The sequence below is a fragment of the Mastigoproctus giganteus genome, chromosome 13, assembly GCF_048544385.1.
Source record: "Mastigoproctus giganteus isolate SK-2022 chromosome 13, ASM4854438v1, whole genome shotgun sequence".
NCBI lineage: Eukaryota > Metazoa > Arthropoda > Arachnida > Uropygi > Thelyphonidae > Mastigoproctus > Mastigoproctus giganteus.
This window is the reverse complement of record NC_143587.1, coordinates 37,057,951-37,085,863: the sequence shown is the minus strand read 5'-3', so window position 1 is coordinate 37,085,863 and position 27,913 is coordinate 37,057,951. Positions and strand designations below refer to the sequence as shown.

The 27,913-nt window shown below is 35.7% G+C and overlaps 1 protein-coding gene across 1 annotated transcript in view; it reads right to left on the bottom strand.

The window, feature by feature from the left end:
- The window catches only part of LOC150075972 (LETM1 domain-containing protein 1), a 44,648-nt gene that overhangs the window by 13,947 nt on the left and 2,788 nt on the right, over positions 1–27,913 (bottom strand). Inside the window, exons 2-6 of the mRNA XM_090387133.1 lie at positions 25,137–25,300; positions 19,940–20,052; positions 13,305–13,387; positions 9,260–9,446; positions 1,730–1,831 (exon numbers count right to left, since the gene is read on the bottom strand). Of these exons, the coding sequence (XP_090243259.1) occupies positions 1,730–1,831; positions 9,260–9,446; positions 13,305–13,387; positions 19,940–20,052; positions 25,137–25,300 (649 nt within the window). The remainder of the gene's footprint in view (positions 1–1,729; positions 1,832–9,259; positions 9,447–13,304; positions 13,388–19,939; positions 20,053–25,136; positions 25,301–27,913) is intronic.

Genomic DNA, 27,913 nt, shown 5'->3' with positions numbered 1-27,913 from the left:
CATAAGGGTGGCTCTAAAAGTGAAGTGGGAAATTATCGACCTGTCAGTCTGACTTCAGTAGTAGGGAAAATCATGGAGGCAATGATCAAGGGTGGAATTCAGGATCATTTGGATCGAATTGAAATTCTCAAGGATACTCAGCATGGTTTTGTAAAGGGAAAATCATGTTTAACAAATCTGGTTCACTATTTCGAAAGGGTCACTCACGAGCTGGATTTAGGGAATAATTTCGACATTGTTTATTTAGATTTCAGCAAAGCTTTTGACTCAGTCCCACATGAGCGGTTGCTTTATAAGCTAGAACAGGTTGGAATCACTGGGAAAATCCTTAGATGGATAGAAGGATGGCTTCAGGGCAGGAGGCAGAGGGTTGTGATAAATGGCTATTCCTCAGATTGGGTTGATGTAAGAAGTGGGATTCCCCAAGGATCAGTATTAGGACCACTGTTGTTTTTAATTTTCATAAACGACATTGATGAAGGGATAGAGGGCGTGATGTCTAAATTTGCAGATGATGTTAAAATTGGTAGAGTAGTTAATGATCACTGTCAAGCTGAGCTTCTTCAGAGAGACCTAGATAGACTTCAGGAATGGTCAGAAAAATGGCAGCTGTGCTTTAATCCAACAAAGTGTAAGGTATTACACCTGGGAAACAGTAATCCCAAAATAACTTATTCACTTGGTGGAGTTCAACTAAACCCAGTACTGGAGGAAAGGGACTTGGGTGTTACGATACGGTCAGACATGAAATTCTCTGAGCATTGTAAACAGGTTGCAAGGAAGGCCCATGGTGTCCTATCGATGATCTATCGAACTTTTGCAAGTAGAGATAGGGACGTGATAATCCCATTATATAAGGCTTATGTTAGACCACACTTGGAATACTGTGTTCAAGTATGGAGACCGCACCTAAAGAAAGACATCGAGCTTCTTGAAAGGGTGCAAAGAAGGGTAACTCGCCTGGTGAGATCGGCAAAAGGGCGTCCTTATGAAGAAAGACTTCGAATATGTGGGTTGCAGAGTTTGGAAACTAGACACCTTAGAGGAGATTTGATTGAGGTGTTTAAGGCTCTGAGAGGCATCAGTAAAATGAATGAGGACGAAATTTTCAAGATTATAAATGATGCTAGAACTAGGGGACATAAATTCAAGTTACGGGGGGAAATGTTTAGATTGGACTGCAGGAAGTTTTATTTTAGCCAGCGAGTTATAAATTATTGGAATAAGTTGCCTTCATGGGTGGTAGAGGCCGACAGTTTGGGGAAATTCAAAGGTCATCTGGATAGTACTTTCGGGTAAGGGAAGCGCATAGGATGATAGGATTAATTTCCTTTTTATTTATTTTTTATTTCATTTTATTATTTTTATTTATTTATTAATTATTATTATTTATTTATTTATTTAATTTTTGTTTATATCATTGTTTTGTTCGGATTTTTTTTTTTTTTTTTTTTTTTTTTTTGGCTGGTGCAGCATAAGCCATAGGCTTTCTTGCACCATACGGCCGTTACTAATACTAATACTAATACTAATATCATATTTTTCACATATTCAGTTTCAATTCAATTTTGATTTGCATTCACATGCTATAAGAATTCGTACAAAAATTACTGAAGATAAAAGAAAACACCCTTTTACTAGTAGTTATTATACTGTATATAATTTTAAAAAATATGAATAAACAAACAAAGATATTTATCATGCAGCTAATTTTTCTATGTTTACTTACCAAGTGACTACCAGTTAATTTTGAAATACTATATGGTTTGTCTGTAAATAGCTTCTTCGCTTTCAGGATGTTATCGACACTGGGATGGACACCACTACCTACCTAGCAGGGAAACAAAATGCTTCATGTTTGTAATTTGTATCAATTTTGTATAAATGCTTCAGTTAAAATGAATTTCTTGTGTTGATGCCAATTAACCATTCTACCTTAACATTCATGGGCATAATTCCTAATATCTATGATCTGCTTAGATTTACTATGATTGTCTAATTCAATAAGTGAAGAATCTAACAAAGTCAAGCTTATTTGCTGTTGAAAATCAAAAACAAACTCATGAATGGAAAGGCCCATGAATTCAGCACTAACACAATTATAATAAGGTATAATTTCATAGCCTTATAATATAAAATATTAATGAACTTTAAGTAATCTGAATCTTGGACACGAACTCCCATGTTTTACTAATGCTCGAATTCACTACTGCATTGGACTTGACCAGTGAATGTAACACAACTCAAGATTCCATTTTCCAAACAGTGATTTTGGAATTCTAGGGATCACAGTAGATTACATTTTCAGTTTTATTTTATAATCAATAGTCAGAACTGCTCATTTACAGTACGTTTGTTCATGCAGGTTATGTAGATGTTTAATGTTTTTAACTAACTTGGCATACTCATTAAATCCTTGGATAGCTGAGTCTAATGCCTGATGTGCCTGCAGTGACTCTGTGCTATCCACATTAAGCTTTTCCTAGCCAAAGTTACGAATAACTTTAAATGGTCTGAGCTGTTTTCTAGATTAGCTAAATTGCAAATTAACTCCTTATGTGGCCGCCAAAATTTAGAGTGATTTCTGGATTTGTTGTGGGTGATTTACTTGTACTCAACAGATTGGCAAGAAATCATATGCAGCTCAATCTTGTATATTTTTTTTTTCCCAAAAAAATATGAGTTTTAATGAAAGTAATGGCTGTGGCTTTACCCTTCTAAAATATAAGTGCACAGTTCAAATATGTCTACACATTTATTACAACTATCACTTATACTCTGATCTTAAAAACAGTCCCCATTTTGAACAAGGATTTCAAATGTTCAATTCCATGAATAACCTTATTTCAATAAAAGTATTTGTTACTATAAAAAAGAAAGAAATCAACAATAATCAATAATCAAAGAAATCTAATGGAACAACAGATATAATTCTTGGTACAGCCCTTATAAATTGATCATTATTTATACTATGATGTAATGTGATTAGATTAATTTATCTCATTAATTTCAATTTCATCTCAGAAAACAGTTCAGTTTAGCTACTAATACATTCTTTCACAGGAAAGAATTCAAGACTTTTTTTTTTTTTTTTTTTTAATTGACATATTCCCTAATACAGTCATAAGTAATGCCTATTTCAATTATCAGTTATGCATGTGGATATTGATCCTATATGAATTAATACTTGCAAACATAAAATCATTCCATTGGACTATTATGTATTGGGCACAATAGGGCCTAAGTTGCTGCAGCACCAAAAATTCTCCAAATAATTTCACTGGACCTTCAAGCTCTTTAAATGTACACTACAATCATTCCAGACCATTAATATTTTACAATACCACATGATGGATACTACCAGCACAACTGTTGCATAGGTGCCTCTGTAGCCAGGTGGGAAGGAGCAGCACTGCGTAGCACACGCTTCTTGATTAGACCGGGGTTCGAGCCCATCACCACCAAATACGGAGGATGCGGAAAGGTCAGGGAATGGCCACCGCATATTCCCAGAGCAATATGGCCTTAGTTGCTAATGCTCCTAAAAACCAAAAAATAACAATAATAATAACTGTTGCATAATTTTGGTTAGTTTTTGGCAGCTACACAAGGCCTAACTGAAAGTTACACAAATTGTAGTAGTACATTACTAGATTCAGCTGCTGCAACAAAGGTTCAGCTTACTGTCTCTAAAGGTAAATTTGACTTTTAAATCCAACCATTACCTACAGATTTTGTCTGAAATGTGTGTTTTCCTTCTTTATGCCACAATGACACAGACATTCTTTTATATAGACATTTCCACAGGCACTGTTCTTCTGAATTAGCATCTATAATTTCATCTCTTTCTTTTAAACAAGTCCAAGCATATGCCTTTACTATCAGCATCAATTTACAGTTCAACTCTTGCAGTACAGAAATGAAAAGCATTTCATTTCTACAGTGCAACTTATTGTATACAGTATTATAAAAATAAGTTATTTTCCCTTTCAAAATATATCACACACAATATGTATATTTTGGAAGGGGAGAAGCAAAAGGTTTCACACAATTACCCTGCCAAAATCCTACCTCTGGCTTGTAGCCATGAAGGGTATTCTGTATGGCGTGTGCCTTTTGTATGCAATAAAGAGTTCTTCTTCTTGTAATGTCAAGTGTGCTAGACAATACACCCCTTTTCCACAATAGATAATGATCTGTATATGCCTTCTGAAAGGTCACATTCCTATATTCTGCTATTCAAGAATAGTAACCAGACAATTCCAGGGTCTAACAAATTTCTCAGTGCCATTGGAAAACGTAAAAAATTATGACTTTCAGGTGAAATCTCTATTGTAATGTACACATTGGCAAATGGCCAATTAAATCTTCTAATTCCTGGGGGGAGGGTTCTGGACTTTCCCATAGCCAGAAATATTGGTGTTGCTAAATAATGGATTATGGGAGGTTTAACTGTATTCTTGAAAACAAACAGCACAGCTATTACAGGTTAAAAACCAGAGCATTCACTATTATGAAATCAATAAAATAAGTTTTACTTTTCTATCTCTACTTCTGTTTTTCAGAACAACTTGGACCCAATAGAAAGAGTGCAAGAATATTTGCTGATGCTATCGAGGCAGTGTTAGGTGAGTCGGAAAACTGCTAGCTTTGGGGGATACTTGGACTAATAGATTAACAGTAGTCACTGGAAGAAGTGAAAGTGATTCTTGCACTGCTTCTATTGGAATGAACAGCAGCCTGGAAAACAAGGTGCATGGGATTTCAGAGACTGTTGGGAGTCATTGCGGAACAAGTAAATAAATGGGTTGTGTGTTAGGGTAGCTAAGAATAGGAACACGTGCATGTATATTTGCGTGTACACGAATGCTAGGAGTTTGGTAAATAAATTTGATGAATTTGAGGTGTTGGTCAAAACATCAAAGGCAGATATTATTGGGATAACAGAGATGTGGTATCACACAGATATAAGGAATGCAGAACTGGAATTTGGGGAGTGTAATGTGTACAAGAAGGATAGACAGGATAGGAAGAGAGGAGGGGTTATGCTATTAGTTAAGAAACATAAAATCCAAGGAAGTACAGCCAGTTGACATGGTTGGAGAGTGCAGTGTTGAGTCAGTTTGGTGTGACATAAGCACTGGGAAAGCAAAATTGAGAGTAGGAGTGTGTTAAAGGCCTAACGACTCTGATGAGTATAATAAAGAACTGTACAGAGAAATAGTGTGGGCCAGTAAATCAGGGTGTCTTATAATGGGGTATTTTAATTTCCCAGATATTGACTGGAATTTGTGGGTTGGTCACTCACACACTAGCAAGGCTTTTGTAGATTTATTGAATGATTGTTTTCTATATCAGCATGTTCGGGAGGCAACTAGAGGGAGTAATAATAGTCTTGATCTGATTATCAGATCAAGACTATTATTACTCCCTCTAGTGATTCTTCGTGCATTAAGAATCTGCAGATAAAGGAACCAGTACGTGGCAGTGATCAGTGTACTGAAGTGGGATTTACTCAGATGCAAGTACCATCGGGGGTAAAGGGAAGGGTTTTTGCTTTCATAAAGGTGACTTAGGTGGTCTGAGACAGTATTTAAATTTTATATGGTGGGACCAACTGATGATGTTATTAACAGCAAATTCAAAATGGAAAGCATTCAAAGAATTAATTTTGGAAGCTACTAGGCTTTTCATACCAACTTAGAAATATTGTTCACAGTTTAGGCCTAAATGGATGTCAGATGAACTAATGAGCCATGTGGCAGAGAAGAAAAATACATGGGATATAAATTAACAGGTGACACGGAAGCCTATGATAGATATAAGCTGGTCTGCAACCAAGTCACAAAGGAGGTTAAGTAGGCAAAGGCAGATTACGAGAAATCTTTGGCAAAGGATGCAAAGAAAAACAGCAAAGAGTTCTTTACTTATGTAAACTATAAAAGGAAGGGGATGAATCAGATTGGTCCACTTGATATCGATCGTTCAACTGTTGATGATCCTGCTCAGGTAGCTAACAAACTAAATGAGTATTTTGCATCTACATTCACACGAGTTATTTAGGGAGGGGAATGCCAGAGGTGAATTAAACTGTGGACGTGAGCTAGATGATTTTGTAATAACTAAGAGGAAAGTGGAAGAGAAGTTTTTGAAGATAAACATAGGAAAGGCACCTGGGGTGGATGGGATATATCCAGTAATATTAAAAGAGGCAGCAAAGGAAGTAAGCAAATCCTTAGCGATAATTATGAGAGCTTCCTTAGACTCAGGGGTGGTACCCATGAACTGGAGATGTGCAAATGTGACCCCAATTCACAAAGGAGGATCAAAGGGCGACACAAGTAATTACAGACCTGCTAGTTTAATTTCTGTTCCAGGGAAATTAATGGAGGCATTGATTAAAGAAGCATGGCAGGATCATCTAGACAAGACATCAGTTATAGCTCGGACACAGCATGGGTTTGTTAAGGGGAAATCATGCCTAACCAATTTGATTGGATACTATGATGTGGTTACAAAAGAACTGGATGCTAAGAATAATTTTGATATCATATATTTGGATCTTAGAAAGGCTTCTGATACTGTTGCACATGGAAGACTGCTGCACAAATTGGAGCAGTGTGGTATTGGAGGCAAATTGCTGGTATCAATAAAGGGATGGTTGAGTGGGAGAAGACAGAGAGTGGTAATCAATGAACACTGCTCTTCGTGGATTAATGTTATTAGTGGAGTTCCCCAAGGTTCAGTGTTGGGTCCATTGTTGTTTTCTGTATTTATTAATGATACTGATGATGGTATATCAGGCTTAATGTCCAAATTTTGAGACAATAAGAAGGTCGGCAGGGTTGCTAATGACAGTACGCTACTGCAAAAGGATCTAGAAAAGTTGAGTAGATGAGTTGAGAGGTGGCAACTGAAGTTTAACATTGACAAATGTAAAGTACAGTCAGTCCTCGTATAACACATGTTTACACTACATGAATTTGATCATACACAATTTATAAATAGGGGAACGATATCGTGTATAACACGAACCGAATTTGCTTATGCATGATTCGCCTTTGTGTTTACAAGAAATGGCAGTCGAATGTAATCACCCCAACTGAATGCAACACGATAGGAATGAAGAGAAGATTCTGAAAATGTATTTATGTTTTTTATATCAGTGAAGGGGAAACACATTTCACCATAATAATGTAAAAACCCACACTATTCCAGCTATCGGTATTATCGCAAATGCAATTAGATCGAGTTTACTACCAGTTTATAACCGATTCCACTAGCAGAAACGCAACTGGAAATTGTTTTTATTGATTTATGGTAGTAAGCCCCAGAAATGTGCTTTAGTAAAATGTGAGCTTTATGGTGATGTTTATTCAGTTGCTACACACGTGCAGCTTTGTTTATGTGTATCAAGCGTGCCTCTACACTTTGTAATTGTGCTTTATTCCCTAAAAATGAATAAAATACTTAAAAGGTGTGAAAAGGAAGCATCCTGGTGAAGACACTACAGATTCAGAGAGAAAAAGAGAAGCAATATCGATAGACAGGCGGACTGGGTCAAAAATTCTTACCTGGGAAAATTTATAGCAACTTCATACTAGTGTTTATGGCCAAAATCACACTGGCCTCTATCGTCTTCTGGCCTCCGGCCCACCAGGGTTTCCCAGTAAGGCTTATGGCCAGTCCGCCTCTGTTGATAGAGAAAAAATATGAAATTGTGAAACACTTTGAGCGAAATAAAAGACCATGTGATATTGCATGTGCTACAGGCCTAAATGAGGTAATGCCGAGAATTAGAAAGAATGCAGAAAAAATAAAAACTTTCATAGAACAACTCAAAGTGTAACAAAATCCATTAGATCAAAACACAAAGAATTGGAAGAGATGGAATGGCTGTCATCTGTTTGGATAGAAGATCAAACAAAGAACAAGTCTGCTTAATATAGAAGCAAAAGCATTAGCAATGTTTTATTATATAATAGTCGAAATAAAATACGTAAGTATTTTTTTACGATTATTTATTGTTTAGCAATGTTTTAGTTACAAATGTGTGTTCAATCTTGGGTGGTCGGCGCCTAACCCCATTTTTCACATAGGGCCTGTTGTTTATATTGCACAATTTTGCATTGCATGAGGATTTCTAGGAACACAACTATCGTGCTATATGAGGACTGACTGTACTGCATATGGGAAGCAGTAACACCAGAGTAACGTATCAACTGTGTGGTACTACACTGACAGTGGTAGAGAATGAAAAGGACCTGGAGGTAATTGTGCAGGTAGATATGAAGTTTTCTGAGCAGTGCAGACAGTCTGCTAGAGTAGCTCACGGTGTCTTGTCAATGATATACAGGATTTTTTCTAGCAGGAATAAGGTGATTATCCCCTTGTATAAGGCAATGGTCAGGCCACACCTTGAGTACTGTATACAGGTCTGGAGGCCTCATTTTAAGAAGGATGTAGAGCTGCTGGAACAAGTACAGAGAAGGGCAACAAGATTAGTGAATGGAACAAATGGTTGCTCTTACGAAGAAAGGCTTAAGTTTTGCAAATTACAGTGTCTGGAGATTAGGCACCTGCAAGGCAATCTGATTGAGGTGTATAAAGCCTTGAATTGTTTGAGCATGTTCAATGCTGATGGGATTCTTCCTCTTGCTCTGAATAATCATCTGAGAGGGCATAAATTCAAATTGAGGAAAGACAGTTGTAGGATAGATGTGTGGAAGTTTGCCTTTAGCCAGCGGGTGATTGATTGCTGGAACAAACTTCCATCTGTCATTGTAGAAGTTGATAGCTTAAATAGATTCAAGGCAGAACTAGACAAACATTTGGAGCGAGTGGATGGGTGAAATGAGAAGGGGTGTTTTTTTTGGCTGATGTTATATAAGCTTGCTTTCTTGCATCATATGCCTTTATTAATGCTGATGCTAACCTTCCTTTGTATATATGTACATAGCGAAAATTACAATCTACAGAAATTGAAATCCAGCATCAACAGATGTCTTCTTTTCTCAACGTTTAACCCACTTATGGTAATAGAGTACTATAGGTTCCAATACCTTTCACTTTTGGGGCGGGGGGGTCACCACAAAAAAAAATTGTTTATATATCTTAGTTTCAGAGCATAAAAAAACTTATGTTGTAAGGCCATAGTTACATAAAATTATAGACAGAAGACAGATCCTTTTTTTAGAGTTTTACAGGTATATGAACTGAATTATGCATTTACTGACCCTCAGAGGAGTCATCCTCCCACCTTGTACAGGATCTTGGAACAAATTTCTTTTAGTTCTTCATTCTCTAGATTATCTACCTTAGCTTGTAAATGTCGAAACACTGGTCTGTAGTTGTACAACTTTTTTCGTTGATAATATACAGCAAAGTCCACCTTTTGTTGTAGACTCCAGAAGTGAGAGGAGAGGAGATATCGAGGAAACAGATAGCTAAAAGAAAATTTTTTGTTATATTTAACAATATACTATAGTCATCTCTAAAAACCTAATAATAATTTATTTGAAGAACCTATTTTTCATTTATATGAAATTCAGAGATGCAGAATGTATCAGCTTATTTATTTACCAGTGACATTGCATCTAAAATCAGAAACATTCTGAATTAAATGGCACCTATTAGCAATAAACAAAGCTCAAAATAATACACAGAGAGAGAGAGAGAGAGAGCTCACCAAGTAAGTTTTAGATGGCAGTTAAAACATGAAAACAGTTTGTAGACCTTTTGGTAGAAATAATCCACTTCACCACTAAAATATTATTAATAAACAGTTACTTCACAAAACAAACCATGGTTATCACTATAAAGTACCACAGAAGCTTGTATAACAACCACGCCAATCTAAGCAGCAGACATTATTAATCCACTGCAGGATGGAAGCCTGCTCAACAATTCATGTTGACGGAAATGGACCATAATCTACCACGCTGGTCCAGTGTGGGCTGGCAGATCGACTGTATTTTGCAGTCGGGCTTGGAGCCAATTTAAATGATATGCCTAATATTTTCATTAAGAAAAAGGCTTACGCAATTACAGTGGTCCTTTATAAAACAAAATTATCAGCTTTTACTGAATCAGAAGTTTAAATGGCAATGCTAATATTTCAAGGACCTTCAATTGGTCAAGGGTGGATATATTTATATGGACCCACCACAGTTTATGATGTGTTTCACTTGCTCCTAACAGATGGCTGAAGTACACTGACATGCAAAAAAAAAATAATAGGTAACCTGTTGTTAAGCTTAACCCAATCATGTGTAATGTATAAGAGAAATAGGATGTTACTTGCTGATCCTAAATTTCTCTTTAATTTTTTCCTTCAATATTTTTATATGATTAGAGTTCCTTTCTGCTGTTATAAAGTCTTAACCTTGCTAATAATTACTGGTGAAAAAAAAAAAAAAAAAGCAAATAATGGTTAAAACAGTGCAAGACTGCAGTTCAGCCTGCCACTGTTAAACTTGCTTTCAAAATACTAAAAGGGAAAATGGATTAATTAAGATACTTTAACCCACATCAAGAGTACATTATTTTTCATAAGGCAAGTACGAAATGTATAACTGAATCAAAATTTACTCAACTCTTAAATGTTTACCATTTATGAACACTTTTCATTGTTTTTTACCAGTGAGAAATATATTGTATGGACTCAAAAAATAAAATATATAATATCATAATGTTATGTAATAACACTATTATATATCATTCACACACATTCACTATCTCCAGGACTGTCCTTCACGTGAATCTCAATACCATCCCATGGAAATTTCAAATTTTCATCAAGAACCAGTACACTCTCTTAAGCTAATCAGATTGCACTTGCCTGACATATTCCAGGCCAAATGCCAAGATATAACAGTAAACCACTACTTCCATTAAGACTCTATGTAATTTATCAAGACTAGATCATGTTTCCTGCTAGCACTCTCCCCATATACGATCAGTTTGGATTAAACTCTGAAAAGCGTGATGAAGACAAAGCATATAGAAAGCAAATTCTGACTAAAATATATGCACTCATTGATATCTAGAACTAATGTTTTCCTTTAGATATTATAAGTTAGCTTAAATTTACTTAAATCACCATTTTGTAACAAGCTATTTAAGAGCTGTGTAAAATTTTTGAATTATTTTCCAAATCTATAAATAGTTTTAATTAATCTGCTTATTTAATGTATACCCTCTATCCATGTGGATGTTTAGGAGTGAAACCATTGAGGTTAAAGTGATATAAATAAATGAATATCATTTTCATATTTTTAACAGTTATTTAAGAAGAGGGAAAAACAATATAAAATAATCGCATCAAGTACTTTGCCAGCATTAATATTAAATGTGTTCCTCATCTGCCCTACAGCTCTGATCTTGCACACTGCAATTTTTTTTATCTCTAAAGTTCTAAAGTAAAGAAGGATCTGTGAGGAAACCATTTACAGTTGTGAAGAAGTTATACAGACATCGGAGGTGATTCACAAATGCAAGTCAGAAAATGTCTTCCACCATGTTTTTGAAGAACAACAGAAACATTGGAGTAAGTGCATTTCATCAAATGGGGCCTATTTTGAAAAGGACAATCAAAATATAGATGATTAATAAAGGTATGTTGTAAAAAAAAAATTTATGATCATTCATTATTGAACAGCCCTTGTACTTTGACACTGTAGGTAAAAGTCCCACTTTTACAAATAAAAAATCAGTTCTAGGTGCATCAAAAAAACCTGAGTTATTATTACTATATAAGGTTTGGAGACCACATTCCAGCAAGAGTATCAAGGGGTGTTAGATACTGAGAGAGACTAATAATTAAAATATAATTTTCTTTCACAAGGGGCACAAAGAGTAATACTAGAAGATATGTACTTAAATTTAGGAAGGATAGTTATAGACTGGATATATATAAAAAATTATTTTAACTTACAGGAAGGTTATTAACTTTTAGAATAACTTGCCATCTAGTTTTGTAGAAGTTGAGAGCTTTTGTAAATTAAGGAAAGGGGCGTACAAATACTTGGAAGAAATAAGGTAACTTTTTTTGGTTGAACTTTACCAACAGACCCTTACCCATGGATCTTTGCGAGAGCAAATGATAGACAGATGTCGCTCCATCCACCTCTTCGTGCTAACTGGCTGCTAATAATCAGGATTTTCAGTTAGAGTGAATGCCATTCTGCAAGTGAGTATAGCTGGCAGGAATATGATAGAAAACTCATATGACAAGTAGACGTTTTCTTAAAAGACTCATTTCCACTAGTGAAAAAAGGTCAGGTTAGATTAGACCACCAAATTCAGGGCAGATTCATAAAAAAACAATGTTTAGTGTACATTCCTGCAGAGTCTGTAGTAAGAAAGGTTAGGTTAGTTAATGCCACCAAAGTCGGGACGGATTCGAGCAAAAAACGGTATTCACAATGTTTAGTATGCACCTTTTTTTCCCCTTGAATCCATCCTGAATTTAGTGGTATGTTGTAACCTGACTAGTTCAACTTCGGTAAGAAAGGTTAGGTTAGTTCGTGCCACCAAGTTCGGGATGCTTGAATCCACCCCAAATTTGGTGGTATAAGCTAACCTAACCTTTTTCACTGGTAGAAGTGAGTCTGCTAAGAAAACTTCTACTTGTAGTACGAGTTTTCTTAACACTGTTTCAGTCTGCTGTGGTTTACTGACTTGCCTACTGTATTCCTGCCGGCTACACTCGCTTGCAGAACAGCATTCAATTTAAGTGAAAATCATAGTGATTAGCAGCCAATCAGCGTGAAGCAGTGGATAGAACTATATCTGTGCATCATTTGCTTTCTCAAAGATCCATTTGTAAGGGTCTCTTAATAAAGTTTAACTCATTTTTTTGTATGCCTGGCCTCCTTACATTATTTTCCCATTGTTAATACTAATAGTAAGGTTGTCCATTTTAAGAGAGTGCAAGAAGATACTGTGCTATAATCTATTTGATAACAGTAGGTGTGGTGGTTTAGGTTTGAAAAATTAAAGTGATCAGAATAGTAAGGTAAGCTGAAAAAAGTGTAATACAGATTAAGGTTTCACAGGATACACAGGTTAGGTAGTGACTAAATTACTAAAATCTGTGTAAGAAATGGATTTACATACTAGAGAGAGATGGACCTGCTTAATATGCAACAGCAGAAATGTCAACATTAGTGGCAAAAAATAGTGCTTTTATTCAATGTTAATCATTTTTTTGGTTTGAGAAGGATTCATTATTCTAATTATTATGTCAGCATAACAAATGCACATAAAAATTAACTGCTAATGAATAATACTCTGATACTTACGCTAGAGGAAATATCACATAATTAGCAAAGGGAAGTATTGCTATTAGAAGGACAGGTGCCACCTTCCTCATTTCCTTAGGAGTCTAGAAGAAATAAATACATTAAAGGTGGATTAGTATAAAATATCTAATTCAAACTACATATATATATGTAACAGTGGCTCAAGGTTGAACTGGACCACATTTTTTTTTTTTTTAAACAAAAGGTGTGTGCACCGGAAGAACAAAATGCTCTTTTTAAAAGATGGTGAGAACAATGTTTACAGTCCCTGACACAAATCTATGCCCTCTATCACTTGCATTTGGGGCAGAATAAGATGGCATCAGACTATTACTCTGAGTGTACAAAGTGCAGTATCGTCAAAATTTCTGTTAAAGGAGAAAGTAAATCTGGCTGAAATTCTCCACAGGTTGCACAATACAGGGAAGAGACCCTATCACATATTGTATGATTAGTGCAACAAGTTTTCTGAAGATAGTAAAAAAGATACTAACCTACTGCATGCTCATGTGCAGCAGACAACTGTATAATTCTGTGTACCAGAAATGCAGATCATCAAGAAATGGCTAATGTGCACTATTAAAGCAGCTTATTTTTCAATGATATGTATACAGCAATTTGCAAGAAAACACCTGGGAAACTGTGAAAGGGAATCATTCTGATGCATGGCAATGCACATCCAATTTATGCAAATTTGATGATGACAAACACTTGGGGTGGAAAATCACTTTTGAGATTTTCCAGCAATCATCTGTTTTGGCCAATGAAGGAGAACCTAAGAGGGCAGAAATTTGGGACAACTGACAAATTCAAGCACTGTATCCTAAATCGGCTACACAACCAGACCACTTATTTCTATGCTGTCAACTGGCATCAGTGCAACACATGGCAACAGCAATAGAAAAATATGTCAGTGGAGAGGGAAAGTATCTTGAAAATGAGTAATAAGTTTGGTGATGTATGGTACACTGAGCGATTACTGAATTATGACCACCCCTATGAAAACTGAATGCGACCTGTTGACCAGAGGGTAAAAGGAAGGATTTATTGGACTTTGATAAAGGACAGATTGTGGGTGCTCGATGAGCTGGTGCCTTGATTTCCCAAACGGCTGAACTGGTGGGGTGTTCGAGAGCCGCTATAGTTAAAGTGTACCAGGTCTGGCGTAAAAATGGTCAAACAACGACCTGACGGCAAAACTGCAAAGGTCAGCGAAAGGTTGATGTTAGAGGTGAGTGCTGGGTCTGACGACTTGTACAGGCAAACAGGCGCAGCACAGTTGAATAGTTGACTACCCAATACAACATGGGCCAATGCAGAACAGTATCTGGCATGGCCATGCGTCACACATATGGGCTATACCAGCAGACGACCCCTACGGCATTCTCTCCTAACCAAGGTTCATCGGCGTAAAAGACTCACCTGGTGCAAAGAGCATGCAAGTTGGATGTTAGCAGACTGGATGGTGTGCTAGTCGGATGAGTCATGTTGTTTACTCCACATGGTGGATGGTCGTGTACGGATTTGGCGTCAACAACATGAGGCTCTTGATGCATCATGCATGGTATCAAAAGTGCAGACTGATGGAGGCAGTTTTATGGTGTGGGACATGTTTCACTGGCAGGAACTTGGACCCCTGGTGCATGTAGAACAATGTATCAGTGGTCTCCGGTATCGTCAACTGCTTGCTGACTGTGTACACCCCACTATGTTACACTTTTTCACGAATGGCAATGGTGTCTTCCAAGATGACAATGCGCCGAGCCATTGGGCACTTGTTGTGCAGGAGTGGTTTGAGGAACACAGTTCTGACTTCCAGCACTGGCCTCCAAACTCCCCCGAATCGACTGGCCTCCAAACTCCCCCGAATATCGATCCCATAGAGCACTTGTGGGACACAATGGAAAGGCATATCAGGCATTCAGTCTGAATACACCAATGCCTCCACTGCTGACTGCCTTACACACAGCTTGGTTGGCCATACCTCCCAAATGCTTCCGACATCTTATTGAATCAATGCCACGTCAGATAGCTGCTGTACTGAGGGAAAAAGGAGGACCTACGAAGTATTAGGTAGGTAGTCATAATTCAGTGATCACTCAGTGTATGTATGTGTTTTTTTGTATATAAAAAAAGTCCAGGTCAACCTTAAACCCCATTGTAATTCATAGAAGGGTCTTTTCAAGTATTTCATAAAAAAGTTTAAGCTAAACAAGCCATTTCACTGTTCACCCATTTTTTGATTTGCATAAACCTTTTTATTAATTTTCACTGTAAGACCTTTTAACATTTCATACTTTTGAAACTATAAAGATGTTTTTGCTACTACAAAATCACCAGTCTACTACTATGAACTGCACATATGAATGAAGGACGTGTATGACTTGGTGGCTTCATTATTGTCATTAATGAATAGAGGTATGAAGCTGGCAAACAAGCTGGACTTTGAAAACTAACTAACAAGACACTAATGAGCTATTAGAATGGATTAATCATTATTAACAGGTTACATTCAATTAAACTAGGTGTAACCATAAAATAAGATAAAAAAACTTTCTGTAAATATAATTTAGTTTCTAACTGATGATGTTTTAGTACTTTGGAACACAATATGAATTTTATTATTTAACTTAACTGAAAATGCCCTTTAAATTTAGGAATTTTCATATAATGAAATGATTTTCAGGAATTCATCATTTTCATAAATTGAGGGCTAGGTGTATTTAATATCTCTAATTTATCTACCCATGATTCTCAAATAGTAAAACTCATTGAATTCAAGAACAATTCATCTAAACAAATTACCAAGAAAGAGAATTCTTATTTAAGGAAAATTACATCATGTGCAAGCTATGGTAAGAATTCAATTCTATATCTCAATATATAAAATTGAGATAAGCTGCCTACAGGATTATTTTTTCCTTTAGGCAAGTGATATATGACCGGAACACAGATTGCATATTCAATTTATGTAGAGGAGTGTCCATATTTGTCAATATGATACAACATAAAAATAAATTTTATATCAGATTTCTGATAAAAATAAACTGAAATATTTGAAGTGTTTTACTCTTAGTAATTAGTGTTAGAATGTATAAGGATCAATTCAGAAGTTTCCTGTACATGATTAGTACTTACTACTGACATATGGAATCAAAAGAACTGGCATGTCACAACCTGCATCTATCCTCAGCTCACTGTAATTACCATCAACATTGTCTTTCTACTGGTGATGTAGACAATCAACTGCAGTGCTGTGATTAACTGTGCACAGGTGATGATGTTATTATCCTCTGACAGCTATGTTGATGGAATTTGCAGATTCCAACAGATGCTCCTGAGGTAGCTCCTTCACTTGAGTGATTAAAAAATAATCACAGTGACTGGTTTGAGGAATAAGGAGGGTGTGCAAGCACTTCCCAACTCCAAGTCTGCAGAAACTGTTGAATATTCCTATGGCAATGAGTGTGATACTTATCATCCTGAAGGTAAATTACATCATGTTCCAGTAATTCAGGAGGTTACTTCCACTGCAACACAGGTCACAACTTACCACATGGTAATTCTGCATAATAGGCACAATTAATAAAGTGGCATAAGATGGTCAATCACAAGTCCTTGATAGAAGAACATAACATGTATCACTTTCAGAGCACTGTATTTTCCTGTGGGAAGTTAATGGAATTTGCATACCATCAAATACTTTCATATGACAGGACACAGGTTCCAGAGCCTATGAAACTTTCATATACACAAAACTTAATTGAACTCCTTTGCAACCCAAAGCTAAAGACTGAATGAACACATGCGTCTCCCCCCGTTCTTTATGTACATCCACAATGGACAATTTATAATAGCAGTATATCAAATGGGAGTTCACGTGTGCAAACTAGTACACACAAACACTGCTATACTCATATCACTTTAAACTGGCTGAATAAAAATGGTAACAGAGAGAGGAATATACACATTATTAGTATGTATCATTGTAAAAAGATATGTAATGGATGGAGTGGCAAGAGACAACACAATTTCCTGTCAAAAAGTGGCACGACATTTTTTCTTGGTAATAATCATGCAACAGAGATATAGTTGAGCCTCACTTTAGTGTGACAGTGAGCTCCAGACAATTCCCTGACATGACAATATGGAAAGGACTATATGATGAAAGCTAAAATACTTGTAGTAGCAGTAGTAGTAATGGAGGCATGTGATGCAAGAAAGCAAGCGTATGAGTTTATGTAGCATCATCCAAAAAAAAAAAAATAAATAAAAACAATTTCACATATCCATTCCCTCTAGAAGTTTGTCCAGCTCCTCCTTGAATTTATTTAAGCTATCAACTTCCACAATGACATGACTGATGGAAGTTTGTTCCAGCAATCAACTAAACGCTGGCTACAGGCAAATTTCCACCTATTCTACAACTATCTTTCCTCAATTTGAATTTATGGCCCCCCCCCAGGTTCATAATCTGAGCAAGCAGAAGAATCTCATTAGGATTCAGTGTGCTAAACCCATTCAAGGCCTTGTACACGTCAATCAGATCACCTCACAGGTGACAAGTCTCCAGCCGTTGCAATCTACAGAACTTAAGCCTTTCTTGGTAAGAGATCCCCCTTCGTTTCCCTCACCCATTTTGTTGCCCTTCTCTGTACACACTTAAGCAACTCTACATCCTTCCTAAAATGAGGCCTCCAGACCTGTATGCACTACTCAAAGTGCGGCCTGACCATTGCCTTACACAAAGGGATAATCACCTTTTCCCAACTAGTAAAATTCCTGTATTTCATTGACAATACCCCTTGACCTGCTCTGGCAGCCTGCTCAGAAAATTTCATATCTGACTGCACAATTACTCCCAGGTCTTTTCCATTTTCTACCACCCTAAGTGTAGTATCACATAGTTGGTATGTTTCTCTGGTGTTACTTCTACCCATATGCAGTACTTTTCATTTGTCAATGTTAAACTTCAGTTGCCACTTTTCAGCCCATCTGCCCAAATTTTATAGATCCTGTTGCAGTAGCGCACTGCCATTACTGTCATTAACAACCCTTCCAACTTTTGTATCATCTGCAAACTTCAACATTAAATTTGATATATCTTCATCAATATCATTGTTAAAAAGCTTTGCAGACACAAGTCTGCATAAATTTCATGGGAAGTTACATTATGGGTAATTTGATCAAAAATAGTTTTGGGAGGACAACAACTTATGTAGTCAAGAAATAATACTAACATAGTTAAATAATATACTAAGGATCCAGCACTACAATATATATAGCATTAGTGTTGGATCTGTATATGAAACACTAAGTGAAATCAGTTAAAAATTGTTGTTATAAATGCTTAAAATATGCACTCAGAGACAGCTAGTACTGTAAACCGATATGTATAGGCTCAAGATAATCATCTGGTGTGTTTTTTTGTTATTTGGTTTTTAGGAGCATTAGCAACTAAGGCCATATTGCTCTGGGAATATGCGGTGGTCATTCCCTGACCTTTCCACATCCTCCATATTTGGTGGTGATGGGATCGAACCCCGGTCTAATCAAGAAGCATGTGTTACGCACTGCTGCTCCTTCCCACCTGGCTATGGAGGTGCCATCTGGTGTGTGTGGTCACAGGGTTATTTATTTATTTTTTTAATATAACATACAAAGCAATATAAAAATGTAATATTCCACAGGACACAGCTAGAGCTCCTTGACCTTAACTATTGGTATGTGACAATTGTTTTCAATTACCAATAAATAAGCAGATGAGAGTGGTTCAAGTTCTATGTATATTAAGTCAAAATTTTAAATTTAGTAATTGGTTAGATGACTGCAGCATGGCAATAGCTTGTTAAGTGTCATGCATTTTGTCTTCTTATAATGAGGGAATAATGGACAGCACATATTTTTTTTTATGAAAATCCCAAGCACAAAAGGTATTAGAACCTGTAGTACTTTGAAGGTTGAGAAGATGAAAGAAGATACTCGTTGAATTGATTAAGAAAATACTTGATTAGAATTGAATTTCTGTAGATTGAAATTTTAAGGAAATATGTATGAGGGAAGGCTCAAGCGTTTAGGGCATAAGCCTCAAGCTATGAAGGAGTCTAGACTATGTATAAATATAGTGCAAATGCATCAGAAATACATAGCTATATCTGAATAAATCAGAATATTGGTAAAACTGATTCTGATTTATTCAGATATAGCTATGTATTTCTGATGCATTTGCACTATATTTATACATAGTATGAGGGAAGGTTGTTCCAGAAAATGGAAGTTGAATGAATAAATGAGGAAAAAGAAAGGAAAAAAAAGTATCTATAGAAAAGGCATGCAGCAGAAACAGAATGTCTACAAGACAGAGAATGGAGAGACTTTGATATAGATGTCATTAATTAACCTAACTGCCTTCTTTTGAATGGAATTAGAAGCCTGAGAAAGGTTTTGGGGGGGGGACTGCCCCATATGTGGGAACAATATTCCATGGTAGGGTGGATTTGTGATTTGTACAGAGTGAACAGCTATACAAAGTTACACGATAATATGATATTCAACCAAGATATATATTTTACATCCACAAGAGCCATACATCTCGTGCATTATCTAATATAAATTATATAAGTTTATAAACATACCTGGAAATATTTTTCCAGTTCTTTCCTTGTAAGATCTCTTACAGATTTAGTGAACATTAGTTCTTGTGATATTTTCAAATACTCCTTGATGTCACGATATAATTCAACAGTACCTAAAAAAAGAATAAGGAATAATTATTATATAATTCTAAAAATTATTTATTTACTATAAGAGAGTATATAATAGGCAAATCCCGATAACAAAATAATGACATGTAAAAAAAAGTTAAAGTTTAATGCAAACATAGCAATCTGCAAGTTTTGACCCAAACCTGGATTACAAACACAATTTGTACTGGATTATCCTGAAATCTATGTAAAGTTAAAAAAAATAATAAATAAAGAATAAAAATTTAAAAACTTTAAACTTTGTAATATTAATATTCTTCTGGATCTTTGTACGAAATTTCATAGCAGCAGGTTAACCCATATACATTAACCCCCCCACCCCCCAAGAAAAAATAACTACTACACAAATCCCATCTTATGGCTACTGATCATGTAAATATTGTCCAGTGTGGTATTGGTAAATACTTCTTGAGTACAATATAGAAATTTATTTTTTATAATTGAAATTTTTTATAATTGAAAGAAAGTAGCTGTTATTTTATAACTGAAAGTAGCTGAAATGTAAGGCAAAGCATACATTACCTAACTTGTTTCTTGTTGTTGATTTCAAATATGGGAAAATTATTTTCAAGCACCCACAATTTTTGAGAAATTTTGACTTTGTTTTTCATAAAAATACAGAATTACAAAATTACCAATTACTATTCAACAAAAAAAATATGTTAATGTTTGAAAAATAACAGATTTTTTTCCCTTGTTATTTTCACATATTTGGAGAAAATCTCACTTGGAAGGAACCAAGTGGGAATGCTGGAACAGGAAGGTGTAAATTTTTGTATATATTTTAACAGTGTATTCAGTTAAAGTTATGTTAAATTTTTTTTTTTTTTTTTATGTCCTTTAATTTTATTCACTTATGACTAAAAAACACCATATATAGTGTTTTTCTGGTGGAGGGAGGGTGCACCAGAGGCAATTTGTGCTGGGTGCTGTCTGCCAAAGTTTAACTCTATATAAGATATATACTGACACAAATTTTAAATGCTACTAAATTAAACCACCAAATTTTGAATGAACTTAACAATGATTTTTAACAGATGAATATTTTGATTATTTCAAAAATAAATTAATATATCAAAATCTCATGATTATTAATCATTCAAATTCAATTATGCACATCACTAACTGTAGCTATACATGATCTGTCCTTGAATAGTTGGTACAATGGTTACTCATGCAGTTGCATGGCAGTTTTATGTTGTTGGGTTTCGGGTGCATCAGTTACTTAGGCCATATTGTGCCATATACGTTATGTCTGTAAATTGGGTGTATTCTGTGGTTTATCTGCCCATTTGCAGGATGAAAAATCTGAGTTAGCATTAGTTGAGGCATATGATGCAAAAAACCAAGCTTATACAATATTAGCCAAAAAAAAAAAAACCTTCCCATTTCACCCATCCAGTCTTTCCAAATGTTTGTCTAGTTTAGCCTTAAATTTATTTAAACTATCAATTTCCACAACAACAGATGGAAGTCTGTTCCAGCAATCAACTACCTACTGGCAAACTTCTGCACATCTATTCCACAACTGTCTTTCCTCAATTTCAATCTATAACCCCACAGTTTCTTAATCTCAGCAAGTGGAAGTATCCCATCAGCACTTAGTCTGCTCAAACCATTCAAGGCCTTATACACCTCAATCAGATAACCTAGCAGATGCCTAGTCTCCAGTTGCTGCAACTTGCAGAACTTAAGCCTTTCTTGGTAAGAGCATCCCTCTGTTCCTCTCACCAATTTTGTTGCCTTTCTCTGTACTCGTTCTACCAATTCCACATCCATCCTAAAATGAGGCCTCTAGATCTGTATGCAGTACTCAAGGTGTGGCCTGACTATTGCCTTATACAAAGGGATAATCACTTCCTTGTTTCTGCTTGCAAAATTCCTATATATCATTGATAAAACTCCGTGACCTGCTTTGGCAGCCTGTCTGCACTGTCAGAGAACTTCATATCTGACTGCACAATTACACCCAGGTCTTTTTCATTCTCCACCTCCTGAGTGTAGTACCTCACAGTTAGTACGTTTCTCTTGGGTTACTGCTATCCATATGCAGTACTTTGCATTTGTCAATGTTAAACTTCAGTTGCCATGTCTCAGGCCATTTGCCTAACTTTTCTAGATCCTGTTGCAGTAGCATACAGTCTTTACAGTCATTATCAACCCTGCCAACCTTTTTATCATCAGCAAACTTGGACATTAAACCTGATATACCTTCATCGATATCATTGATAAATACACAAAACAACAATAGGCCCAGCACTAAACCCTGGAGGACTCCACTAATAACATTATTCCATGTAGAGCAGTGTCCATTTATTACTACTCTCTGCCATCTCCCACTCAACCATCTCTTTATCCATTGTAGCAACTTGCCCTTAATGTCACACTGCTCCAATTTGTACAGCGGTCTTCCATGTGCAATAGTATCAAAGGCTTTCCTGAAATCCAAGTATATGATATCAAAATTATTTTTTGCATCCAGTTCCTTTGGGACCACATCATAGTTGTTGTTGTTATTTGGTTTTTAGGAGCATTAGCAACTAAGGCTATATTGCTCCGGGGATATGCGGTGGTCATTCCTGACCTTTCCGCATCCTCCATATTTGGTAGTCACGGGCTCGAACCCCGGTCTAATCAAGAAGCGTGTGCTACACACTACCGCTCCTGCCCACCTGGCTATGGAGGCACCTCCACATCATAGTATCCAATCAAATTGATCAGACAAGACCTCCCCTTAACAAACCCATGCTGTATCTGAGCTATTACTGCAGTCTTGTCTAGGTGATCCTGCATCACTTTTTTAACTAGTGACTCCATTATTTTCCCCAGAACAGAAATTAAACTAACAGGTCTATAATTATTTGTGTCACCCTTTGAACCATCTTTGTGAATTGGGGATACATTTTCACATCTCCAGTTCATGGGGACCTCCCCTGAATCTAAGGATGCTCTCATAATTATGGCTAAGGGTGTGCTTCTTTCCCTCGCTGCCTCCTTTAATATAACTGGATAGATTCCATCTGCCCCAGGTGCCTTTTTTATGTTTAACTTCAACAATTTCTCCTCCCTTTGCTCTCTGTTATTACAAAATCATTTAGCTCCCTGTTAGAGTTTAGCAAACTTCTGTCCTCCCCTTCCTTACAGAATTCCTCGTGTGCAAATGTAGATGCAAAATACTCATTCAGTTTATCAGCTATCTGAGCAGGATCATCAACAGTCAAACCGCCAACATCAAGTGGACCAATTTGATTCATCCCCTTTGTTCTAGAATTTACATAAGTAAAAAAGTCTGTTTTTTCTTCGCATCGTTTGCCAAAGATTTCTTGTAATCAGCCTTTGCTTGCCTAACCTCCTTTGTAACTTGATTACAGACTAGCTGATATCTGCCATACGCTTCTGTGTCACCTGATAATTTATATACATCCCACGCATTTTTCTTCTCTGCCGAGCCTCATTAGTTCATCTGACATCCATTTAGGTCTAAATCTTGAACAGTATTTCTTAGTTATTATGAAAAGCCTAGTAGCTTCCAAGATTAATTCCTTGAAGACTTCCCATTTAGAATTTCCAGGGGAAACAACCATGCTATCCTTGTCTAAGACCGTTCAAATGAGCCATGTTTTGAAAAAGCCCATAAAATTGCTCGCATCATATGGAATTTGAACCGAGGTCATTTCCACAGGCATGGGGAGGGGGATAGTGCTTATATGCAGTGTGCTACCCATGAGGGCAGCAGTTTTATGGTATTACGGTTTATATAGTTTTGTCAGTATCATCTCTACAAGTACGATTGTATATCCATTCAGAGGCCAATTTACATTCTGTGTGTATATTAATACCCAAAATGGCATGTGTATATTAATACCCAAAATGGCATGTGTATATTAATACCCAAAATGGCATGTGTATATTAATATCTAAAACTCATGCAGAATGATAAAGACCCTATCACAGAAGGCAGTTTGGAAATAGCATTGCATTATATAAATTATATAGTCACTTTCACTGATAGTCAAAGAAGATTAAGATGTACTAACTGAAGTCTTAAATATAGAATATTAATACCAACTTTAAATAATTAAAATTTCTGTTTTGTGACTACATTCTTAATATTAGGAATAACATTTACATTATTTAATGCAGCAATAGGTACAAAGAGTGCTAGTGGTACCCAAATGATATGAAAATGCTCCCGAAGAACAAAATTCCTGATAATGCCCTGCATTTTCAGTACCTTTCAAGGAGGCTCTTAAGATTTATTTGGTTATCAAAGGGATCAAACTACAGTTAAAACTTAGTTTAATGGAAGTTATTGGGGTAAAGGCTCTGCTATATTCATTTGACCATCAACATATTAACTGCCAAAAGACAAGGCAGTTGAACTTTCCTTCAGACCTGCCTGCTGTGTGTCCCCATTATGTATCATATTGTACTGCTATTTCAAGTAGGTGGCCTGGTGATCCTTGTTATGGAGTAATTATTTTACAACATAATGAGTGTTGGAGGAATGCATATACTTTAGCTAATACACATCATCCAGATTTCTCAGAATCTGACAGATGTTTTTCCTTTCTTTTATTCCTATTCTCTCTGTTTCTCCCCACCCCTTCTGCTTTTCTTCTTCCTTTATCAATTTTTCTTAAATCTCCTTATCATTACTGTTTTTAATGATTTTGTAATATTTTTGTGTGCTTTTATTCTAAAAGTTTTACTTGTTTTATTTTATCCATAACATTTTTAATAAAGCTTATTCATTATCATCAGTTCTGATAAGATTTATTTTATAGTACTCAAGATGCTTCAATTTTCAGCCATATTGTGTTTAGATGTTGTGCTTTAGATTTAAAGCACAACATCTATACAAATGCATCAGATTTATAGCCAAAATAAAGGTAGGCAACTGTTTGGTACTGTGTACAGTCTGCTGTTCAGAATTCTCAGTATTATCAGGATGATGCTCAGGGAATTTCTCATGAAAATGTCTATTTAAAATTATGGCAAAAATTACCATTATTTTTCCATAAAAATAATTAAAATGAATATATACTTAATAGGAAAATATACTTACCTACTGAAAATACTTGATAAATACGAAATACTTTGGGAAATTTTGTTTGTAGAGCTTTTTCATATCCAGTTACAACACGCAAATACTTTTGTACCAAATACTGTCTAATGCCATGAAGAGGTTTTACATATTTACTACCTGGAGATGACTTTTCACAATAAAACCTGACAAGGAATGACAAAAATTAGAAGAACAAATAAAAATCTATTTCATTATAACTTAATTATATTTTAGTAATGATAAATAAATCAAGAAACTGGCTTTTACAAAATGAAATGTTGCAAATTGTACGTACACACATTAGAGAGGATGGGGTCTGATAGATTCCTGGTGATAATTTTCCTACTTTTTGAACTATACTACAGTTAAACTATTTAATATATTTTTATATAAATATAAAAAGACTGTAAAAATATATAAATGTAAAGAGACTAACATTGCCCCATGTTTTCATTTTTTTTTATATAATTATATTTTATTAGCTTCCAAACAGATTTATACTTAATAGGACACATACTTCACAATTTTAGACATGGTTTATAGGAAGCCATTAAAATCTTGTGAAATTACAGTCAGAATAAATTGCTAAACATAAATATAATAATTATAAAGTGCACCTATAAAATTTAATTTTAACTTTGATTTTATTAGCTGCAAAACAGATTTCACCCAATGTTATAAAGGGCACTAAAATTGTTGGTTCATATAAGTTCAAATTTCCAGGTATAAATCAAAAATCAATCAAATACAGAAGAATTAGAAATTTACGCCTAAAAACATTACATGTAAATGAAATGCATAAACTGTTTTAGTGGAGCCCTCCAAGGTTCTGCGGGGCCTATTGTTTTCTATATTTATTAATGATTGATGAAGATATATCAGACTTAATGTCTAAGTTTGCAAATGACGCAAAGGTTAGTAGAGTGGTAGATCTGCAACAAAATCTAGAAAAGTTAGACAGATGGGCTCAGAAATGGCAATTGAAGTTTAACATCGAGACAAACTATTGATACATGCAAGGTACTACACATGGGTAGATTAATGTACAAACTGTGTACATTAATCTACACTCAGGGTAGCTGAAAATGAAGATCTGGGAATAATTGTGAAATAATATGAGCAGTGTACACATCCTGTCAGGATAGTTCATGGGGTTTTGTCAATGATATACAAAACCTTTGCTAGAAAGGATAAGGAGGTGATTATCTCATTGTACCACATCTTGAGTACTGCATATAGGTCTGGAGACCTAATTTTTGGAAGGATGTAGATTTGCTGGAATGGGTGGTTTGGTTTGGTTTGGATTTTATTGGTGCATTAGCAACTAAGGCTATAATGCACCAAGACCAGGGAATGGGTGCAGAGAAGGGCAATGAGATTGGTGGTCTCACTGAGAAGAATGGTCAGCAAATTGCCACATCTGGACATTAGGCATCTGCAAGGTTATCTGACTGAGGTGTTTAAGGCTTTGAATAGATTGAGCAAGCTCAATGCTGATAGCATTTTCCCTTTTTCTCTGTCTACACGAGGAGATATAAATTCAAATTGAGGAGAATGGTTTGCCTTCAGTCAGCAGGTGGTTGATTGTTGGAACAAACTTCCATCTGTTGGTGTGGAAGTGGGTAGTTTGAATAAATTCAAGGAAGAACTAGATAAATTATTGGAGTTGGAGGGAATGGGCAGGTGACATGGAATTTTTTTTTTTTTTTTTTGCCTAATGCTTTATTATAAGCATGCTTTCTTGCATCATTTGCCATTACTAATGCTAACTCTATTTTGCTATAGAGGCCTGCATCTTAATCTTTTCAGTATCTTATTTTATTTATAAAATGAAATAATAACTCCCAGATCTCTTTCTCTACTGTTTTTAATTTAAACCACCACATTTTTAATTATTTAATAATTAAAAATTTATTTAGTCCTGGTTAACACTCTTACAACAATTCTCAGAGATATTTCTAATGATACTGTATATCATTAATTTTTCTTGGATGTGAATTTCAGAATGATTAATTGCATTCATTTTTTGAGGAGTGGGGGACAGACCCCTGAAGACCAATTTGAGTCAGATGTCCAATTAATATGGGTGAGCTAGATAACATCAACATCATTTCTGTGGTTTGTTTTCAAGTTACAGCTTGAGAGGATTTGTGCCTTGTGCACCCATTCTGACTATACACAATAAAGTTTGTCGTTTTCATTCAGAATGGGCTGCAGCTGCATTTTCTCTATAACTGACTAGTTATACATTGCTGTAGTGTGCAACTGATCTCAAACATTATGCACAACAACTTCTGGGATATAATAAATATGCAAAGGACTGCTGATGTGTTTCTGATTTTTGAGGAGTGTTAGGTGACATATATAGATGCCAATATTTAATTCTGCTGATCAATAAAACAGCAAAGTTAACAACAAGAGCAACACAACAGCATATGATGTTCAGTTATGGGAGGGAAAGAAATATGGTGAAAATATGCATAATGACCCAAGTATTAGTACAGACTACAATGGGCACACTTTACACCATCTATATTCAGGTGAACCTATCTCACTGGCAGACATGCCATGGGAATCATCTTCATCTCTATCACATGCGAATAATGAAAGTGTTGCTACAAGTGAATACAGGTATCACTGAAGTTAGGAAATTAACGTATTCAGGAAATAATGTCATAAAAAGAAAACTTGTACCTTGGAAATCGTTATTCCATATAAAATAATTGAATATGGCCGGATTTTGTTCTAGTTCAGGCTACTGGGATTCTATTTTCATA